The following is a 16,500-nucleotide window of genomic DNA, read 5'->3' as shown; positions in this document are numbered from 1 at the left end:
GCTGGGCACCTGCCAGGCGAGTCTCAGACCTAGCCCTACACACGCACAATCTTCATTTCCAGGAAGCAAGAAGCCTCTATTATAAAGCATTGCACCGGGAATTAAACACTGCGCTGCCATTGGCACACAACTAGGAACATAATAAACACACAATTTTGAACCCTTCTCACTTCTCTCTTGTTTTTGTAATGTGCTGAATACATTTCAGGAGAAAAACTGCAGCCCAAAGCCCTACCTCAGGGACACTGAATCCACAAAGTCCAGTCCACGACAAAGGAGCTCATGCGTCAGCCATGTGCTCTACCTGTGCAGATTCCGTCTTTACTCTCCAGCAAACCTCATTAACTACAGACACTATAAAACCGGAAGAGTGCTAAATGTTCAACAGATTCTTCATAAAACCACTTCTATCTGCCTCACTTAATGTGAATCTATCTGCCTAGCAGATTAAAAAAAAAATATTTTTATGTAACGAAGGGTTTTGTCAGTAGGCACTGGACCCACTGGAAATGGAGTGCCAGGGCTGGAGCCACTGTGAGTGCTGGGAACCAGAGCTAGATCCCCTGGAAGACCTGGAGGCTGAGCACCACGCCGCTGCCTGGCACCATTTACCATTGAACAATTAATTATTTCCCATTCTACATAAACTAGAAAACCAAATAATTTTACTGATCCCAATCTGTAACCTCACCTTTAAAATTTCTATGATTTAACAACCTGACAACCTAAGCCTAACAACCCTTCCTTTTCCAGAACGGTCAATGCTGCTCTTTAAAATGGAAGTGGGCAAGAGAGTCTGCTCAGAGACTAGCCTGAACTTCAGGGTTGTGAGGGGTGAGATGGATCTTTATGTATTCTTGTTTTAAATATCTGTCCATTAGTATGATTTCAAATGTACCACAGTTGTCTGCATAGCTAGTCTCTCTATGACATCCATTCTTAGTTTCATTTGAAACACTGCTTTTGGAATGGCCTGGCCTTAATAATATTTAAAATGTTATAAACATATGCAAACAGGCCCCAGCTCAACACATACAATTCTTTTAGTTGGGTAACAATACTTTAAAAATGTTTAATAATAAGTGCATAACCTCTTCACATTCAAAGAAGAAAGACCTTTTGACTAATAAAAAAAAACACTCTTTTTAGGGATTAAGTTCTTATTTAGGGATGCAACTCATTTCAAGAAACTGGTAAAAATGTCAAGAAATAAGATATATTAAGGGTTTCCTCTCTGCAATCCTTTCCTGGCACAATAAGAATTGTATGCGACTGACTGTTGTTTCGGAAAACACAGAGGGTTAAACAGTGGCACATTAAGACTTTCAGCATTTTTTTTCTTAGTATAAAGCAGTGCTTTCAACCTGTGGGTCATGACCCCTTTGGGGGTCAAATGACTCTTTCACAGGAGCCTCTTAAGACCATAAGAAAACACAGATATTTACATTTTATGATTCAAAACAGTAGCAAAATTAGTTATGAAGTAGCAATGAAAATGATTTCATGGTTAGGGTCACCCCAACATGAGGACTATATTAAAAGGTCACAGCATCAGGAAGTTATTATGAAGTAAGCATCCCTGGGGATGCTGTGACAGAGTATCCACCCAGCGTGCAGATGGCTCCAGGTTCAATCCTCAGCACCTACAGAACACCCTGCAAAAACTTCTCTGGGCGAGCAGCCGGACAGGAGGGAGGAGAGGGGCCTTTGCTTGATGGAGGATCTGTGCCAGCTAGCATCCTACCAGCTAAGAATCTGCAGGAAGAAGCTCGTCACCTAAGAATGCTGACAAGAGTTTTATTTCCGTGTGTGTGTGTTATCTGACGCTGTGACAGGTATCACAAACTGTCAAAGTGAGAGGAGAGCATCTCACACCAATCACGACTGGGAGAGGACTCACCGTTAAGGAGGCGATCCCTTTGTGGTAACATTTCAAAGACTCAGCAATGCAGGAAAGTGCTGAGCTGAAGCTGTCCTCCTGCAGCCCAGTCAGACACTGCTCTGCGTGTGAGAACTCCTTCAGACTATTCAGCCAGAAGTAGAAGTGCTCTGATGCCACCTGCGTCAGCAAACTCTGGTAGAGCTCTTGGGCCATGTCATGGTTGCCCTGAGAGAGAGAGTTCGAGGTGAGGCTCCACAATGAGCAAATCAAAGACAAACCCAGCGCCAGTCTCGGACCCCGTCGCCTATTATGGAAGGCCTTGAGGCAGTCTAGGCCTTCCTTCAGAAAAACAGAATGAGCGCCTCAGTTCTCTACTAAAACAGCTCCCACAGGAAATTAGGTAGAGCGAGTGTAACCCAGGGCAGGATTTTAGTCTAAAACACACAAGGTAAGCATGTGTGCATCACTTTGCAGGCGCTTGGTAGGAGGTAGAGGGAAGTCCAGGGGCAGAGCACCATGGAGGCAGAGACACACAGGCTCCTGCAGTGCCAGCATGGCACGCTGTGCACAGAGCAGTCCAGCTCATGGTCCCCTTTGGGAGATGACACAAAGTGGCACCTTCCCCAGCAGAGCCTGGCTCCTCACACACTATTCTCCGGACCAAAGCTCCAGGTTTCTGCACTAACTACACTTTGTATTTCTTAAAGAAATCCAACGATCAGGTTGGAGAAAAGAATGAGAAGAAAGCCTGTGGGAAGCGGCCCTGGGTAAAGCAGGAGTCATGCTAACTCTGCCCGGACTCACACAGCCACCAGTTATTCCACTGACAAGCAGAACACAGTAACCACTCAAGAGGAAAGTTAACCTCGATCGTCTCCTTCGCCACCCTCAGAGCCCACGAGTAACAAGCAATTCCCGAGAACGGCCCCACGGGCTCATGTCTGAGCGCTGAGTCCCCAAGGAGTGGAGCTGCTTGAGGAGGTTACGAGGATGACAAGGTGAGGCCTTGCTGGCGTAGATGTATCAGTGGGGTGGTCCCGAAAGTCATGGCAGGCTCAGGGTCTCTCAGCCTGCTGCCTGTGGGTCAGGATATAAAACTCTCAGACACTTCCTGAGTACCTTCCTGTCTGCAGCCACACCTTCTGCCATCATGATAACAGCCTAACCTGAAACCACCCCAATTACATGCTTTCCTTTTATAAGGGCCATGACATGTCTGAGACAGCTTCCTCCTGTGCTGTGGGCTCTGAGTGCGAGCACATCCAGTAAGGTGTGTGCCCTGACGTCCCACCAAGCACCTCCACTCGGGAGGGAAGCCATACCATTCTGGAAGCCTGCCGGGCAATCCGGTACACAGTCCATCCACTGGAGACACTCTCCAGCTGCTGCTTGATGACTGCCTTCACCTCCGCAGACAAGGCTTTCTGGCTCGCTACAAAAATCACAGTAGCCAAACTTACCTAACAAGTAAAACAGACATGTTAAAGACCAAGGTAAAAATGAAAGATTAAGCGTATCAGGCCAGAGAGACGGCCTAGCGGGTAACCATGGGCAAGCCTGCCGACCCCGGTGCAACAACTCAGAGCTACACAGTGGAGGAGAGCTGGCTTCCTAAAGCTGTCCTCAGAGCTCCAGTGTGCACACCAAGGCAAAACACTACATAAGCACGAGAAAAAGGAGCAAAATGGGTTCTCTGTTGTCATTTTATTTATCATCTTCAAGTCTTAAGCAATTCATTTTTTAACTCAGAGCACTGCTTGTAAAGCAAGTAATTAGAGAAAATGATCATAGCTAAAGTCAAATGAATTTTGATCAGATCACATAGTGAGATACACCAGTGGAATCAGAGATCAATATAAATTACTAGCAAGTCAGGCAAACCACGAAAGCTGACTTACAGCGCCACACACAAAGCTAAAATATGCAAAACACTGTATAGATTACTGTGGACCACGTACTGAGCTTATCCAAGAGCAGCACACAGAAAGGGTGAAATCACATTCAAGAAGGTTGTTTCCACCCCTGCACAGATGTAGCCCAGGGCAGTTCAGTGTCCAAGTGGGTTCCATAGTAATGGGAAGAGGGACTGCCTCTGACATAATCTGATTGGCCTGCTCTTTGATCACCTCCCCCTGAGGAGGGGAGCAGCCTTACCAGCTCACAGAAAAGGACAATGCAGCCATTCCTGATGGGATCTGATAGACTAAGATCAGAAAGAAGGAGAGGAGAACCTCCCCTATCAGTGGACTTGGGGAGGGGCATGCATACAGAAAGGGGAGGAAGGGTGGGATCGGGAGAGGAGGAGGGAGGGGCTTATGGGGGGATACAAAACGAATAAAGTGTAATTAATAAAATAAAATAAAAAATTTAAAAAAAAGAAGAAGAAAAAAAGAAGGTTGTTTCCCCAGGAGTTAACAAAGGGAGAGTTAACCTATTCATACAATTCATTTGTCTTTAGCTGTGATCATTTTCTCTAATTACCTGCTTTATAAGCAGTGCTCCGAATTAAATTGCTTAATGACTTGAAAATGATAAGTGAAAATAACTGTCAACAAAACCCATTTTGCTCCTTTTTCTCCTCACCTCCCATGATGAACTGCCGTGAAAGTGTAAGCCAAATAACCCCTCCTCCCCACGCTGCTCTCTGGTCAAGGTGTTCTGTCACAGCGGTGGGAACCCTGACCAGGACATCATGGATTCTCATCTCAGGTGCATCTGAAACAGGGTTTCCAGAGCAGTTTAACTAGGTGGGGTGACTCATCCTGACCTCCCAGGGGGGGGGATCCTAGACTGACCAGCAGGTAACAAGTGGGGCACTCCAAAAGGCAATCTGCTTCCTGATGTCACCTGTCATGTGACCACCCTCTCAGGCTCCTCTAGCCACGCCCTCCTCACCACGATGGACAAATGTGTGAGTCCAAAAAGCCCTCCTCGGTAAGATGCTCTTTACCTTGTCATAGCAACAAGTAATTAAAACAGGGTGGAGATGGGGTAGACTGTAACTACTGAGCTAATTCTGTTTTCTTTTAAGACATGTGTCTATAGGGTTCTCATGGTCCTAGAACTGACTCTGCTGTCCAGGCTGCCTTTGTTCTGCATCCCTAATGCTGGGATTAAAGGCATGCCTTGCCTAGCACTATTTTTTTTTCAGCAAAGTTACAGATACAAACATTTTACTGTATTCCTTCTTAGATTAAAACAAAACAACCACAACAAAACCCTCATGTTTTACATTTTAAAATTGCCTTTAGTAGTACTAATAAAAAGGATAGAGATCATTAGTTCAAATGCCACTTCACTAAACAAAACTGCTAAGACATTATGCAGAGAGTGAGAGACTTTGAAACACTCAGCCCTACATGGGGTGTCTCCATCAAATCCTTCCCCTCAGGGTTCAGGGAACTCTCAGTAGCGGAGGCAGAGGAATGTCAGAGCCAGGAGAGCACCAAGAAAACAAAGCCCTCTAAAGCAACATGATCAAAGCTCGTATGAACTCAGAGAGACTGAGGCAGCCTGCCCTGGTCTCGGGCCTGCACCAGGCCCTCTGCATATAACTACGGTTCCCAGTCTGGAGTTTTTAGGGGATTCCTGAGTATTTGAACCAGTGAGTCTCTAATTCTTGTGTCTTCTCTTTTCCTTCTATTTGTCTTGTCCAACTCCAATATGTTAGTTTTTATCTTATATCTTATATTATCCTTTAGAAGCTTGTTTGTTTTCTAATGAGAAACACAAAGGGGATGGATCCAGTTTGGAGGGAAAAAGTAGTAGAGGAATAGAGGGAGGGGAAACCATAAATACAATAAATTATGTGAGGAAAAAAAATCTATTTTCCAAAAAAGGAAAAAAACCTCAAACTTGGTTAAATGGGTCTCTGTATCATTGATCCGTACTGTGGTCACTGAATGATGTCACTACCATGAGCACTGCCAGTGAGTTCCCAGGGCACCGTTTGAGACAACACATGATAAAGTAGTGTCAGTCCTTCGTGCAAATCTCCATGGAGGCACCTGCTCCCCTACACCTTATTCTTTCATGTACTCTACAATGCTCATCAGCCTTGGAGACGTCCACTGCTCCTGCTCCTTCCTAAGCTACCTTTGTACCAGGACTAGTTTATGTTCATTTTTGCATTTTAAACACATTTTCTAAGTTCACAATACTGTATTTTGTTTGTATGCAGCTGAGGCTATCCTTTAACTCTGAACACTCTAGCCCTCTACCTTCCAAAGTGTTAGGATTATGTTAGGAAATGTTCTACCATGTTCAGCTAAAAAAACCGTTTTAAGCCTAAATTTGACATGGCTTCTAAATCAAATGAGACAGGCTCAGGGCCTCTATTTGAAATGCTTGTGACCAAATGTGTTTCAGATACTGGGAATTTTAGCATAAGCTTTGTTCGCTGAGTGTCCTTACTTAAAAACCCAACGCTGCTTACAAGCTTTGGGATTCTGGGCAGCTCAGGCAACTTAACTTGTGAAGTGGGGGTTTAACTTCTAGAAAAAGCTCCAGGCAGCCAGGTACAGCGATTCATGACTGCAATCCCAGCCAGCAATCTGGGGCCAGAGGACTGCCTACCTGGGCTGTCCGGTCAGACCGTGTCAGAAAAGAACAACTACAAAATAAACAAACAAAAGCTACGGGCACTGTCTCATCTTTCAACACTGTGACGGCAGAAGCTAGGGCCTTCCACACTCTGGGCGGCGCTGTAGCACAGCCCTCCATCTCTAGTCCCACGTGGCCACTTTAACCTGTCTGCTTTCCAACCCGTGGCGAACAGTAGTGCTCATGTAGTTGTCTCCCAGCAGAGCGGCTCCCAGGGTCATTTACAGCAGGTTTAAAACACAGTTCTTTACCAGAAGTTCCTGCTGCTTGTCTGTGGCTGATCGTCCAATCACCTTGTAGAGCTCCACAAGGTCACCAAGCATTCCGTCCCCCAGCACCGGGAGCTGCATGGCGATGGCCGCCAGGCAGTGGCACATGAGGATCCGGGCCGCATCCTGAGAGCTGTGCAGTTGAGTCAGCAAAGTGTCAACCACCGACCGGCTCAAATGGGGCCGGCCCTTGGCCAGCTTGACCATACAGTTGAGAGCGATCTGTGCAGCAGACAGAAAACACCCCGGTTAGCGGCTGCGGCTATGGATAGAGGGACTGCCTGGCATGCATGAGGTAGCAATCCCTAGTGTGCAGAAGGGCTGAGGTGGAGAATGCACTGGCTACACCTTAAAGGTCCCGTAGGAAACTTTAAAGGAGGACACCTTGTACAAACTTTGGCATTCAAGGGCATGCTCTTTGTAGGCTCAGTGTTTTCTCCATAAGAAACACAAGACACTAAACCCACACCAGGACTAGGAAGCGCACTATGCTTGAAGCAAGGCCAGAATGTACACCAGCTACTCAAGTCAGAGTATTCAAAAGACAGATGGAATCATGGGAACCAACCCAGCTCCCAGGCTCCTCATCCCCACGGTGGATCTCAGGGTGGTGACGGAGCATCTCTAAGCTCCATGTTCTGCAAATGCATGCTCAGTTTACCGACGATCTGGATTCAGACACCCTCAACCTGCACTTTGTGAGCATCAGTGTAGGAAGATCCTTGCAATTTTCCTTTATTGCTCAACTGACACCTAAAACCTGACATCTGCAGTTTCTCCCTTAGGCCGAGTTTATGACCTGCCCATTACCTTAGCTAATGAAACTAACAACACAGAAGCCTCTTGCTTTCCCAATGATTCTTTGATCATGTGTCTAAAACTCACCATTAGCTCCCTCCCATTCTTCTATGATGACACACATCTCCCTAGTTCTAATCTCTAGGACAAATGGGCTCCCCAGTCTTCCCTTCACACTACACTATGCAAGCTGTATGACGAGCGCACATGTGACAGTGACAAACACAAAGGTGATCACTTTGTCCTCATTAGCTAGGTAGCTTTGAACATGTTTCTTTCTCCCTCTAAGCCTCAGTTTTCTGGTAAGTATATGAGGGAAACACACTTTAAGAAATACATACACACATCTTCAACAGCCGAGCACATATGACACAACAGATGAGGACAACGGGAGGCTTGTATGCACGACCTTAAAATTCTATTGTCTCTGCACTGCCTACTAAGTCAAGCTCTTTAGCAAGCAGATCTAACAGCTCTATACTTTCCCATTCTGTCATTAGTCATTCAGATACCATCCTTTCATGAAGGCACATGAAAGGCCTGAGTTGTCCGTAAATACTGCTTGTTTAGGCTCAACAATCCCGCCTAATTCCTAGAACTCGCTCTTCCAGGCTCTACTCGTAAGGCAATCACTCTCAACTCTGCTCTCACTAGCTCTGCTCCCACGTTTACAGCGAGGGCTTTCCTGCCCTGGCCTGGCACTACAGTTCCTTGCTGAAACATCTTACTGCAGACAGAAGAGTGTCTACCTGGAACCTTCCCGAGCCTCTTCACACAGTCACTCTAAATCCAGAATCTTAATCTGTAATTGCCCAGAGGCTCCTGAGCTGGAAACGACCTGAAAGCCTGCTCCTGAGAACTAGCTTTTGCGGTACCAGACGGTTCCAGGCAAGTGTCCAAAGAATGGAAGCAGCCAACAGTCCTTCTCAGTGACAACACAGTGAACCACAGCAATGACCAACACGACACAGTAAACCTAAGGCTGCAACAGTGGCAAATATGCCTTTTCAGTAACCAATAGCTCTCTACGTGGACCCGAGACCCTCTCAACAAGAGGGAAATCATGTCTGGCACTGGACATCTAGCCAATTCCCCAGGGCTTGAAAAGTCATGTATCTTGGAAAACCTACAACTTTATTAAAGCGGCATAATCCTTAACTACATTTTCAATATTTGATTTACAGATACGGACAGGCCTCATCCTTTATCAAGGAAATGTCTCTTTGCAACAGATAAAGATCATTACCAAAAAACAAAACAAACAAAAACTACCCCTCAAAATGCAGAGTTGTGGAGCCAGTCTTAATGGATATATCTACAACCACCTTACCTAAGGCTCACAGAACACTATGGAAGAGGGGCAGAATGACAGTTAAAAAGTGACAGGATCAGGGAGTTGCTGTGAGAATGTGTCTCCTAAAAATGTCAGGAACTACATCCTTAAAATCTCACCAACACATCTCCCTAAATATGGCCTGAACAACAACAACAACAACAGACATAACACGAGGAGGGGAAAGCCCAAGAGGCCTAAACTCTACAGAAAGAACACAGGCACCTAAAGGAACTGAGAGTGGGAGAGGCAGTCTTCCCAGGGACAAGCACACGGACTGGTCAGCCCGGAAAAGAGCCATACAGTAATACGATGCAGAACAATACAGGTAGCAGGTAGCATTGATGTATTTAGGAATATATATATGCACGCATGTGACAATTAAGGAAAAACAGAGGTCATAAATCTGAATGAGAACAGGAATTAGTATATGAGAAGGTCTGGAAGGAGGAAAGGGAAGGAAGAAATAATGTAATTATATTAGAATCTCAAAATAAGTAGCAACAACGAAGAGTCTTACCATGTAGTCTGGGAGACCTAAACTAACTGACAGCCAGGCCAACCTCCAACTCCTAACATCCTGCCTCTGTCCGGAAGTCCAACAGTACTGGACTGCTGGACTGAAGGTGTAAATTCTTTAAAAACAGAAACCCTTTCCTCTTTTCACATGTATGTGTCTGCAATGTGTGTCTGCATGTGTGCCTGCAGTTAAGCGACTCCCTAGGGATCTTCCTCACTGGCTCTTCCACCTTCTCTTTGTGGCATTCTCCCTCCCCCCACCTCGTGTCTCCCTCCCCCCTTCCCTCTCTGGCCCAGAGCTTCTGGACACAGCTGCTTTGCTAGCCAGCTTGCTGCAAGTCCGTTGTTTCTATCCCCAGAGCTGGGGTCACAGGGCTACCACATCCACCCGGTGTTCACACACACACACACACACACACACACTCTGGGATCTGCCTTCCGTCTTGCACAGCAAAGCAAACACTAACTGCTGAGCCATCTCCACAGCACCTGAAGGTGAAAATTCTTATCCACAGGTTTTCCCTTTGCTTAGGAACTAAAACTTCTATACTCCAAAAATTGGTAAATACTGAGACATCAATACCTAGTAATTTTATCAGGTTTTTATTTCACCCTCAATTCAAGGTTATCGCAGATTGAGAGCGTCAAGAGCTCTGCTGTTTATACTGCCAGTGACCACCAGAGGAGGCCACAGCACCTTAATAAACATAGCTCAGCAAAAACATCCCAAGCCTCTGACCTCTATTTTGTTTTCCTCTTAGAATATTACCAGTTGAAAGGCCAGTTTACCAAGTTGGACACAGTAGTACATGTTTGTAGTCCCAACACTCAGGAGGGCAGTGTGGAAGAATTCTTTCCATTTTGAGGAAATCCTGGGCTACACACTTCAGGGTAATCCCAGGCCAGCCTGAGCTACAATGTGACAATTTTTAAAGTGAATGTCAAGGGCAAATGTTTAAGCCAGGGGATGAAAAGCTACTGCCTGTGGGCTAAGTCTAGGGCCTACTGTGTCACAGCAGGGACACCTCTAGCTAACCCTCACACTTTGTCCCTGGCTGAGTTTGCCTTTTAACTGGGGAGCAACGGTAGAGGGGAAGGCCTGCGCTAGGAATCACTTTAGGCTATGGAAACAGGAGTCGAGTGAGTGGTGTCTTCACCTTCACTGTGGACTGAGCGCCCGGACTGTCGTCCTGACTACACAGCACCAGAAGGGACTCCAGGCCGAAGACAGCATCTTGCTCCAGCGACAAAAGATCTGGAAGAAAACAGTAGGCTTTAGGGTGGTCAGGGGAAGATTAGCACACGCAGAGAGAAGACATCAAGCCTAATGGTGAAGACAAACATGCAAATCTAACTTTCCTCGAGAGGGGGAAAGAACAATCAAAATATGAGCACTGTATATGAAAACTTTAAAAAATGACCTTCTAAAATCACATGCAGGATTTCTGAAACATAAAGGCTCTCTTCAGATACCTTCTTTAACTCCACATTATTGAAGATATATAAAGTACTCACATTAAATCAACAGGTAAAGTCACGAAGCTATGAAGAAAAACTGAACTATTACTATCAGCTCAGCTAGCAAAAATACTAGGGGCGCTGGAGAGATGGCTCAGTGGTTAAGAAAAACAGCAGGAGCACAACACCGGGCTCTGTCAGACACAGACTACGCAGGTGCGTTCTCCAGTGATCTAACAGCCTCTCTTATGGAGGACCAGCAAGCTCTGGGTATGTCCTGCAGCTGCAGCACTGTACTGTCAGACGCCTGGAGGACCCTGGGACTGTAAACACCACAAGTAACTTAGGTCACTGAGAACACACAGCAGTTTCCCATCACACATGCAAGAAATGTTTTTTGTTTTGTTTGTTTGTTTTAAAACTAGGCTCAAGTGTTCAAATCAATCGAATGTCTACTTTGAGACAGTTTCCCCAGTTTACTGTAGGACCTTGGCAAACAGTACAGAAACACGAGGTGCGGGGGACACAGTGCTGAGGAGGACTGCTGAGCTTGGGGCAACATGAACACTGAGGCAGATAGACTGGTCAAAGCGCACTTCCCGTTCTTGAATGCAGGCATGAAAATTTTCAAGCCTTCACTTAAAGATGTCAGAATACTAATGTAGATACTAAAATGCCTCCTCCCTGTTTGTGCAGGTCAGCTCAATGTTACATGTATCTAGAGATGCAGGCTAAGAAACTCTAAAAGCATGCTCCTGGCAGCTCAGGCACCACTAAATAGGAGCACCTGCTCTGTGAGCGCATGGCTAAGCTGCGTGAGAGGGAAGTGCCTGTCTCATGCAGGCCGTCTGTCCCCGCACCGCACACAGCACAGTGAACAGAGGGGGAACTGACAATGCCCAGGAGACACTGCACCTCCACAGTCACGTCAGCCGGGCTCCACACAAACTAGGCGGCCGTAAGACATTGTAGATGGATGCAACTGCAGATCAGTGCACACCGGCTAAAAACGAGGGACTGGGCTGCCCAGCCACAGAGGTCTGTTCACACTGCTCTCAAGAGCCACAGGAAGGAGCCAGTCCTGTGCACACTTACCTTTTTCTTGACAAGACACAGTTATATTCGTCAGTACTCTCACTCCATGAGCTGCGATGCCCCTGTTGCTGTGGTAACAGCACTCTTGGGCTAATTTGACTAAATCAGAAGAACTGGGAGAAGAACCTACATTTCCTAAACAAGCATAGAAAAGCAACACATCACAATTCATTCATATGGTTCAAGAAAGCAGTTCAGCTTGGAGGCTCAGTGTTCTTAGTTTTATGAGAAAATCTCTCGTAGAGTAACAATATTTTCTACCTGACTCCACTGAAAATACAGCACCACCATTTCTTCCTCCTTGGTTGGGGTGCCATCCCATTTTTCAATGACTGAATTTTAAAATCAATCTAGGCCTTTCTCCATAAAAACATTACTGAAAATTGCTGATAAACAGTGCAGAAGCCAAGACAACTATACGCTGCACTTCAGGAGTTGATGGATTCCCATCCAAATGGATGACGCCACTGTCATCCTTGTCAGATAAAGCAAGGTCAAAGAAGAACACATTGCTTGCTCCTTCCTGCCCCAAACAGCTGACGCTATACCTCAAAAGGTTCACATAAGAATCCATGAACACGCAGCTATCAAGGGTACTGGATTCAGGGAATTAACTATTTTTACAAAAGAAACCAGTACAAGGCTTTTCGTAGCCCATCATCATGGTCATAAAACTAGTTGACCACTCAGCACTCTTCTACAGTATTCTTAAAACAGATTTCCAAGTCTGTGAGGTAAGGCCTTCATTTATAGGAGACAGGCTCCCGACTCCAGTGTGTGAGCCTCAGGAACAATCAGAGCTCTGCCCCCCCACCCCCCCAGTTACATAGGGTTTCTCTGTGCAGCCCTTGGCTGTCCTGAACTCACTTTGTAGACCAGGCTGGCCTCAAACTCAGAGATCTGCGTGCCTCTGCCTCCCTGAGTGCTGGGGTTACAGGCATGAGGCACCACACCCAGCTGATCTCTGCCTTTTTTGCTCCTCTTACAACTCCTGTCCACTTCAACCTGTCTGTCTCACCAAGAAGACCTTAATCCTTGAGCATGAAGTCAACACTGCTGAAAACACAACAGGCAGGAGCCACGATGGTAACATACAGAACCATCTGCTGAGTGCTGTTTAGATGTGACAACACCTGTTAGGTGACATCTTTGTGTTTTACGATGGACAAAACATTACAAAGCTGAAACTACACAACCAATTTTTTCAGAACTGTGGAAAAATGAACTCCTAGGGTGTAGCCACTACTTTTCTTGCTCACATGATGTTTTATAACTTCACATTTTTTTCCTCTATTAGAATATACTATAAGAAATTTGTTGGGAAGGGAGCAGAAAAGCCCAAAGAAAACAGTAATTTCTCCAAATCTCACAAATCAGCATAAGCTTATTGCTGACTTTTTAGAAAATGCCTTGTGTAACAGTATCTCCATTTATGCACATCAGTGCAATCTGAAATTTTATACACCATCAGGACTTGTAGATATTGACCAATATCATGCTTTTAAGGCATAAGATTTTTTAAATCCTCATTTTTCTTCTTTATTTATTACTTTTTTTTTTTTTTTTTTTTTTTTTTTTTGCCAGACAGTCTCTCTGTTCCCGGCTGTACTGGAACTCAAAGAGCTCCTCGGCCTCCCACATGCTGGGGTTAAATACATGTGCCATCACACAACTGATGAATGGGTGACCTTAGCCAGTTCTGGTCAAAGCTCTAGAGGACTGCAGCCAGGAGCGACCTCTAAAGACCAGAACCCAATTAAAACTGCTGAATGACAAACATGAGCAAAGAGAAGTCATAGTTTCAGCCACAAAATCTTGAAAAGCTTGTTATAGAGAACAGGTAACATATAACGAGCAGCACAAGGGATTACCAGAAAGAGGGCAACACTAAGGTTTCCTAACCTTGGAAGGAGGCCGAAGAACAGCGCAGATCAAAGCCCCAGACCCATATGTGATCAGGCGAACACACTGTGGCCTCACTTTTGGTTCTAGGTCACAGCTTACACAGACACCACGGGGACCAGTTGTGACACACAGCCTCTGGGGCAGTGCCATCTACAACTGTTCTATCACCACAATGGATTCTCGCATATTCGGGATTTATTATTGGCCCTCAATTCAGTCTGTCACGGAAACCATTAGACTACATGTGGACCCTCACGGCAAGGGAGACGTACAGTATTAAGAGAGCGATAGAAACATCATGCTTTGTAGTTCCTATCAAGACACATGGCAGAAATTTCCTTTACCCAATATACTCATGCCAAGTGGTCACGAAAAGAACAAATCCATATATACTAGAATTATTTAATTCAAATTAACTGATTGTAGAAGGCAGCAACAGAGACGTAACAAAACTTTCATTAAAAGTCTACCAGATAAGCTGGCTTGTCCCCAGGAGCTACAGGCCAGTTCTATCGACGGCACTAAGAAGCCGTCCTCAAACACATCACCAGTACACACCACAGGTCACCGAAGAAAACAGCCTGAGACAGGAACACAGACACAGGAGTCCTCACGTCACCTCCGCCTCACCTGGAGCCACACTGAAGTAATGTTTAATGGCGATGGTCCCGGACAGCGTGGCAAGGACAGACAGCATCCCTAGCTTCAAGCTGTCATAAGGAGTCTGGAGGGCACATTCACAGAGTGCCTGAAATGCAGAGGAGAGATGAACACAGAATGTGACACATCAACACACATATTTCCATATTATCAAATTTACCTCAGTTTATTAGCATAAAAAAAAAACAACAATGTATTCTTTCCATGATGAAAAACAAAACAGGTCAAACTATCAGACCCCTTGGAGGAGCCTCTGAAGACATGGTAACCAGATGTGATGTGGGGTTCTAGAGCAGATAAAAGGCCTCGGGTAAAACCCAGAGCCATCCAGAGTGTGGGAACGAGGACAGTGCATCGCTCTCAGTTCACGCACTCTCTCACCACACGTTCTCAGCACTGAGGCTCAGACTCGGGTCAGATTCTACACGCACACACTGCATTCTGACTCCCGCTCCATGCTGGGCCCTCACCACAGACGTGCTATACCAACGTGAATTACCCATGAAGGGGAACTGGGTACGGGTGTGACCTTCTCGGTAATTCAGCACATGTAAGACCTGCAGGCCTCTGGCCTGAGGTCACCCCACAGACTGCAGTGGCCTGAGCACAGCACAAACTCGAGGTGGATCTTTTTTCACTGCAGTGGACTAGGAGCATGTGCTCAGAGCACAAGGCCTCTACTGCTTTCTGGGTAATGTGAGCCTGTACCATAAGACAACTGTCTTGTTGAATTAAACTAACTTAGAGGGGAAAATTAAAATAAAAATTTTAGAAATAATACATGCAGTAAGATCTCAATAAAACCACTAACAGGATTTGGAGAGATTTAATTCAGAACATATAATTACATATATTATGTGGTAATACATACACATGCATGCACGCACAAGCACACTTTTTTTCTTTTTCGAGACAGGGTTTCTCTACATAGTCCTGGCTGTCCTAGATCTCACTCTGTAGACCAGGGTGGCCTTGAACTCACAGAGATCTGCCTGCCTCTGCTTCCTGAGTGCTGGGATCAAGGCAGGTGACACCACACATGGCATGGATTTTTTTTTTTTTTTAATCCAGAAAAGTTCTGGCAAGAAATAAATGTAAATATGTACTAGAATTTAAACCACGCTAATGACATTTCAAATCAGAAATCCCGTAAGCTCAAAGTACAACCTTGAGCCAGTCATCCAGCTATAATAAAGTTAAATCCCTGTTTCTTTTCTTACAGTTAATAAAGAATACAACTCTAAAAAGTGTTAAGAGTCAATACGATGACAGTGCTATGGTGCAAGGGAGGCAGAGGCAGATGGATCTCTGTTGAGTCTGAGATCAGCTTGGTCTACACAGTGAGTTCCAGAACAACCAGGGCTATAGAGAGACCCCTCAAAAAATAAAATTAAATAAAAAAAAATCAATATGGAGTAGGCTGATACAAGTCCACTGGCAGAGCTTGGCATGCAGCTTAGCCTGCACGAGGCCCAGGGTCCATCCCTACACCACCTAAATCAGGCGTGGTGGCACACACCTGTGATCCCAGCACTTGGGAGGTGGAGGCAGGAGGGTCAGAAGCGCATGTCAATCTCAACAAGATCTAGTCCCTCTTAGGACAGCCTGGGCTGGACCAGAGTCTGTTTTGACCCTTCCCCACAACAAAAATAGTCAATATGGAAAAACAAAAAGTAAAAACCCGACAAAACTGCATCTCATAAGATGAGTAACAGGCTAGAACGTGCACACGAGGTTCCGGCTAATAACAAGCAAAATCCAGTGAAAACTGGTACAGGCAACTTTATAAAAACCTAATTAAATCAGGTATTTAAAATCATCTATACTTTTCAAATTAAAGATACTAAAATAAATGTCACTGGACCTACCAACTCCTCTTTGGAAGCTCATGTTTACAAAGGTGACTGACACTGTTCCCGTGCCGACGGCAGACGGGCAGAGCACTGGAAATGACTTTAAGAGCTACCAGGGAAACTGGA

General features: G+C 45.4%; 1 protein-coding gene across 4 annotated transcripts in view; it reads right to left on the bottom strand.

The window, feature by feature from the left end:
- The window catches only part of Ints7 (integrator complex subunit 7), a 50,244-nt gene that overhangs the window by 10,868 nt on the left and 22,876 nt on the right, over positions 1-16,500 (bottom strand). For all 4 annotated transcript variants that reach the window (XM_021626159.2, XM_060364930.1, XM_021626162.2 and 1 more), the window contains 6 exons: positions 14,492-14,609; positions 11,957-12,091; positions 10,561-10,658; positions 6,736-6,975; positions 3,205-3,342; positions 1,901-2,107 (listed from right to left, as the gene is read on the bottom strand). In XM_021626159.2, coding sequence (XP_021481834.1) covers positions 1,901-2,107; positions 3,205-3,342; positions 6,736-6,975; positions 10,561-10,658; positions 11,957-12,091; positions 14,492-14,609 — 936 coding nt within the window. The remainder of the gene's footprint in view (positions 1-1,900; positions 2,108-3,204; positions 3,343-6,735; positions 6,976-10,560; positions 10,659-11,956; positions 12,092-14,491; positions 14,610-16,500) is intronic.

This window comes from Meriones unguiculatus, chromosome 11 (assembly GCF_030254825.1).
Source record: "Meriones unguiculatus strain TT.TT164.6M chromosome 11, Bangor_MerUng_6.1, whole genome shotgun sequence".
In the NCBI taxonomy this organism is placed as follows: domain Eukaryota; kingdom Metazoa; phylum Chordata; class Mammalia; order Rodentia; family Muridae; genus Meriones; species Meriones unguiculatus.
Note: the sequence above shows the minus strand (reverse complement) of the source record. Positions and strands in the feature narration are given on the sequence as shown.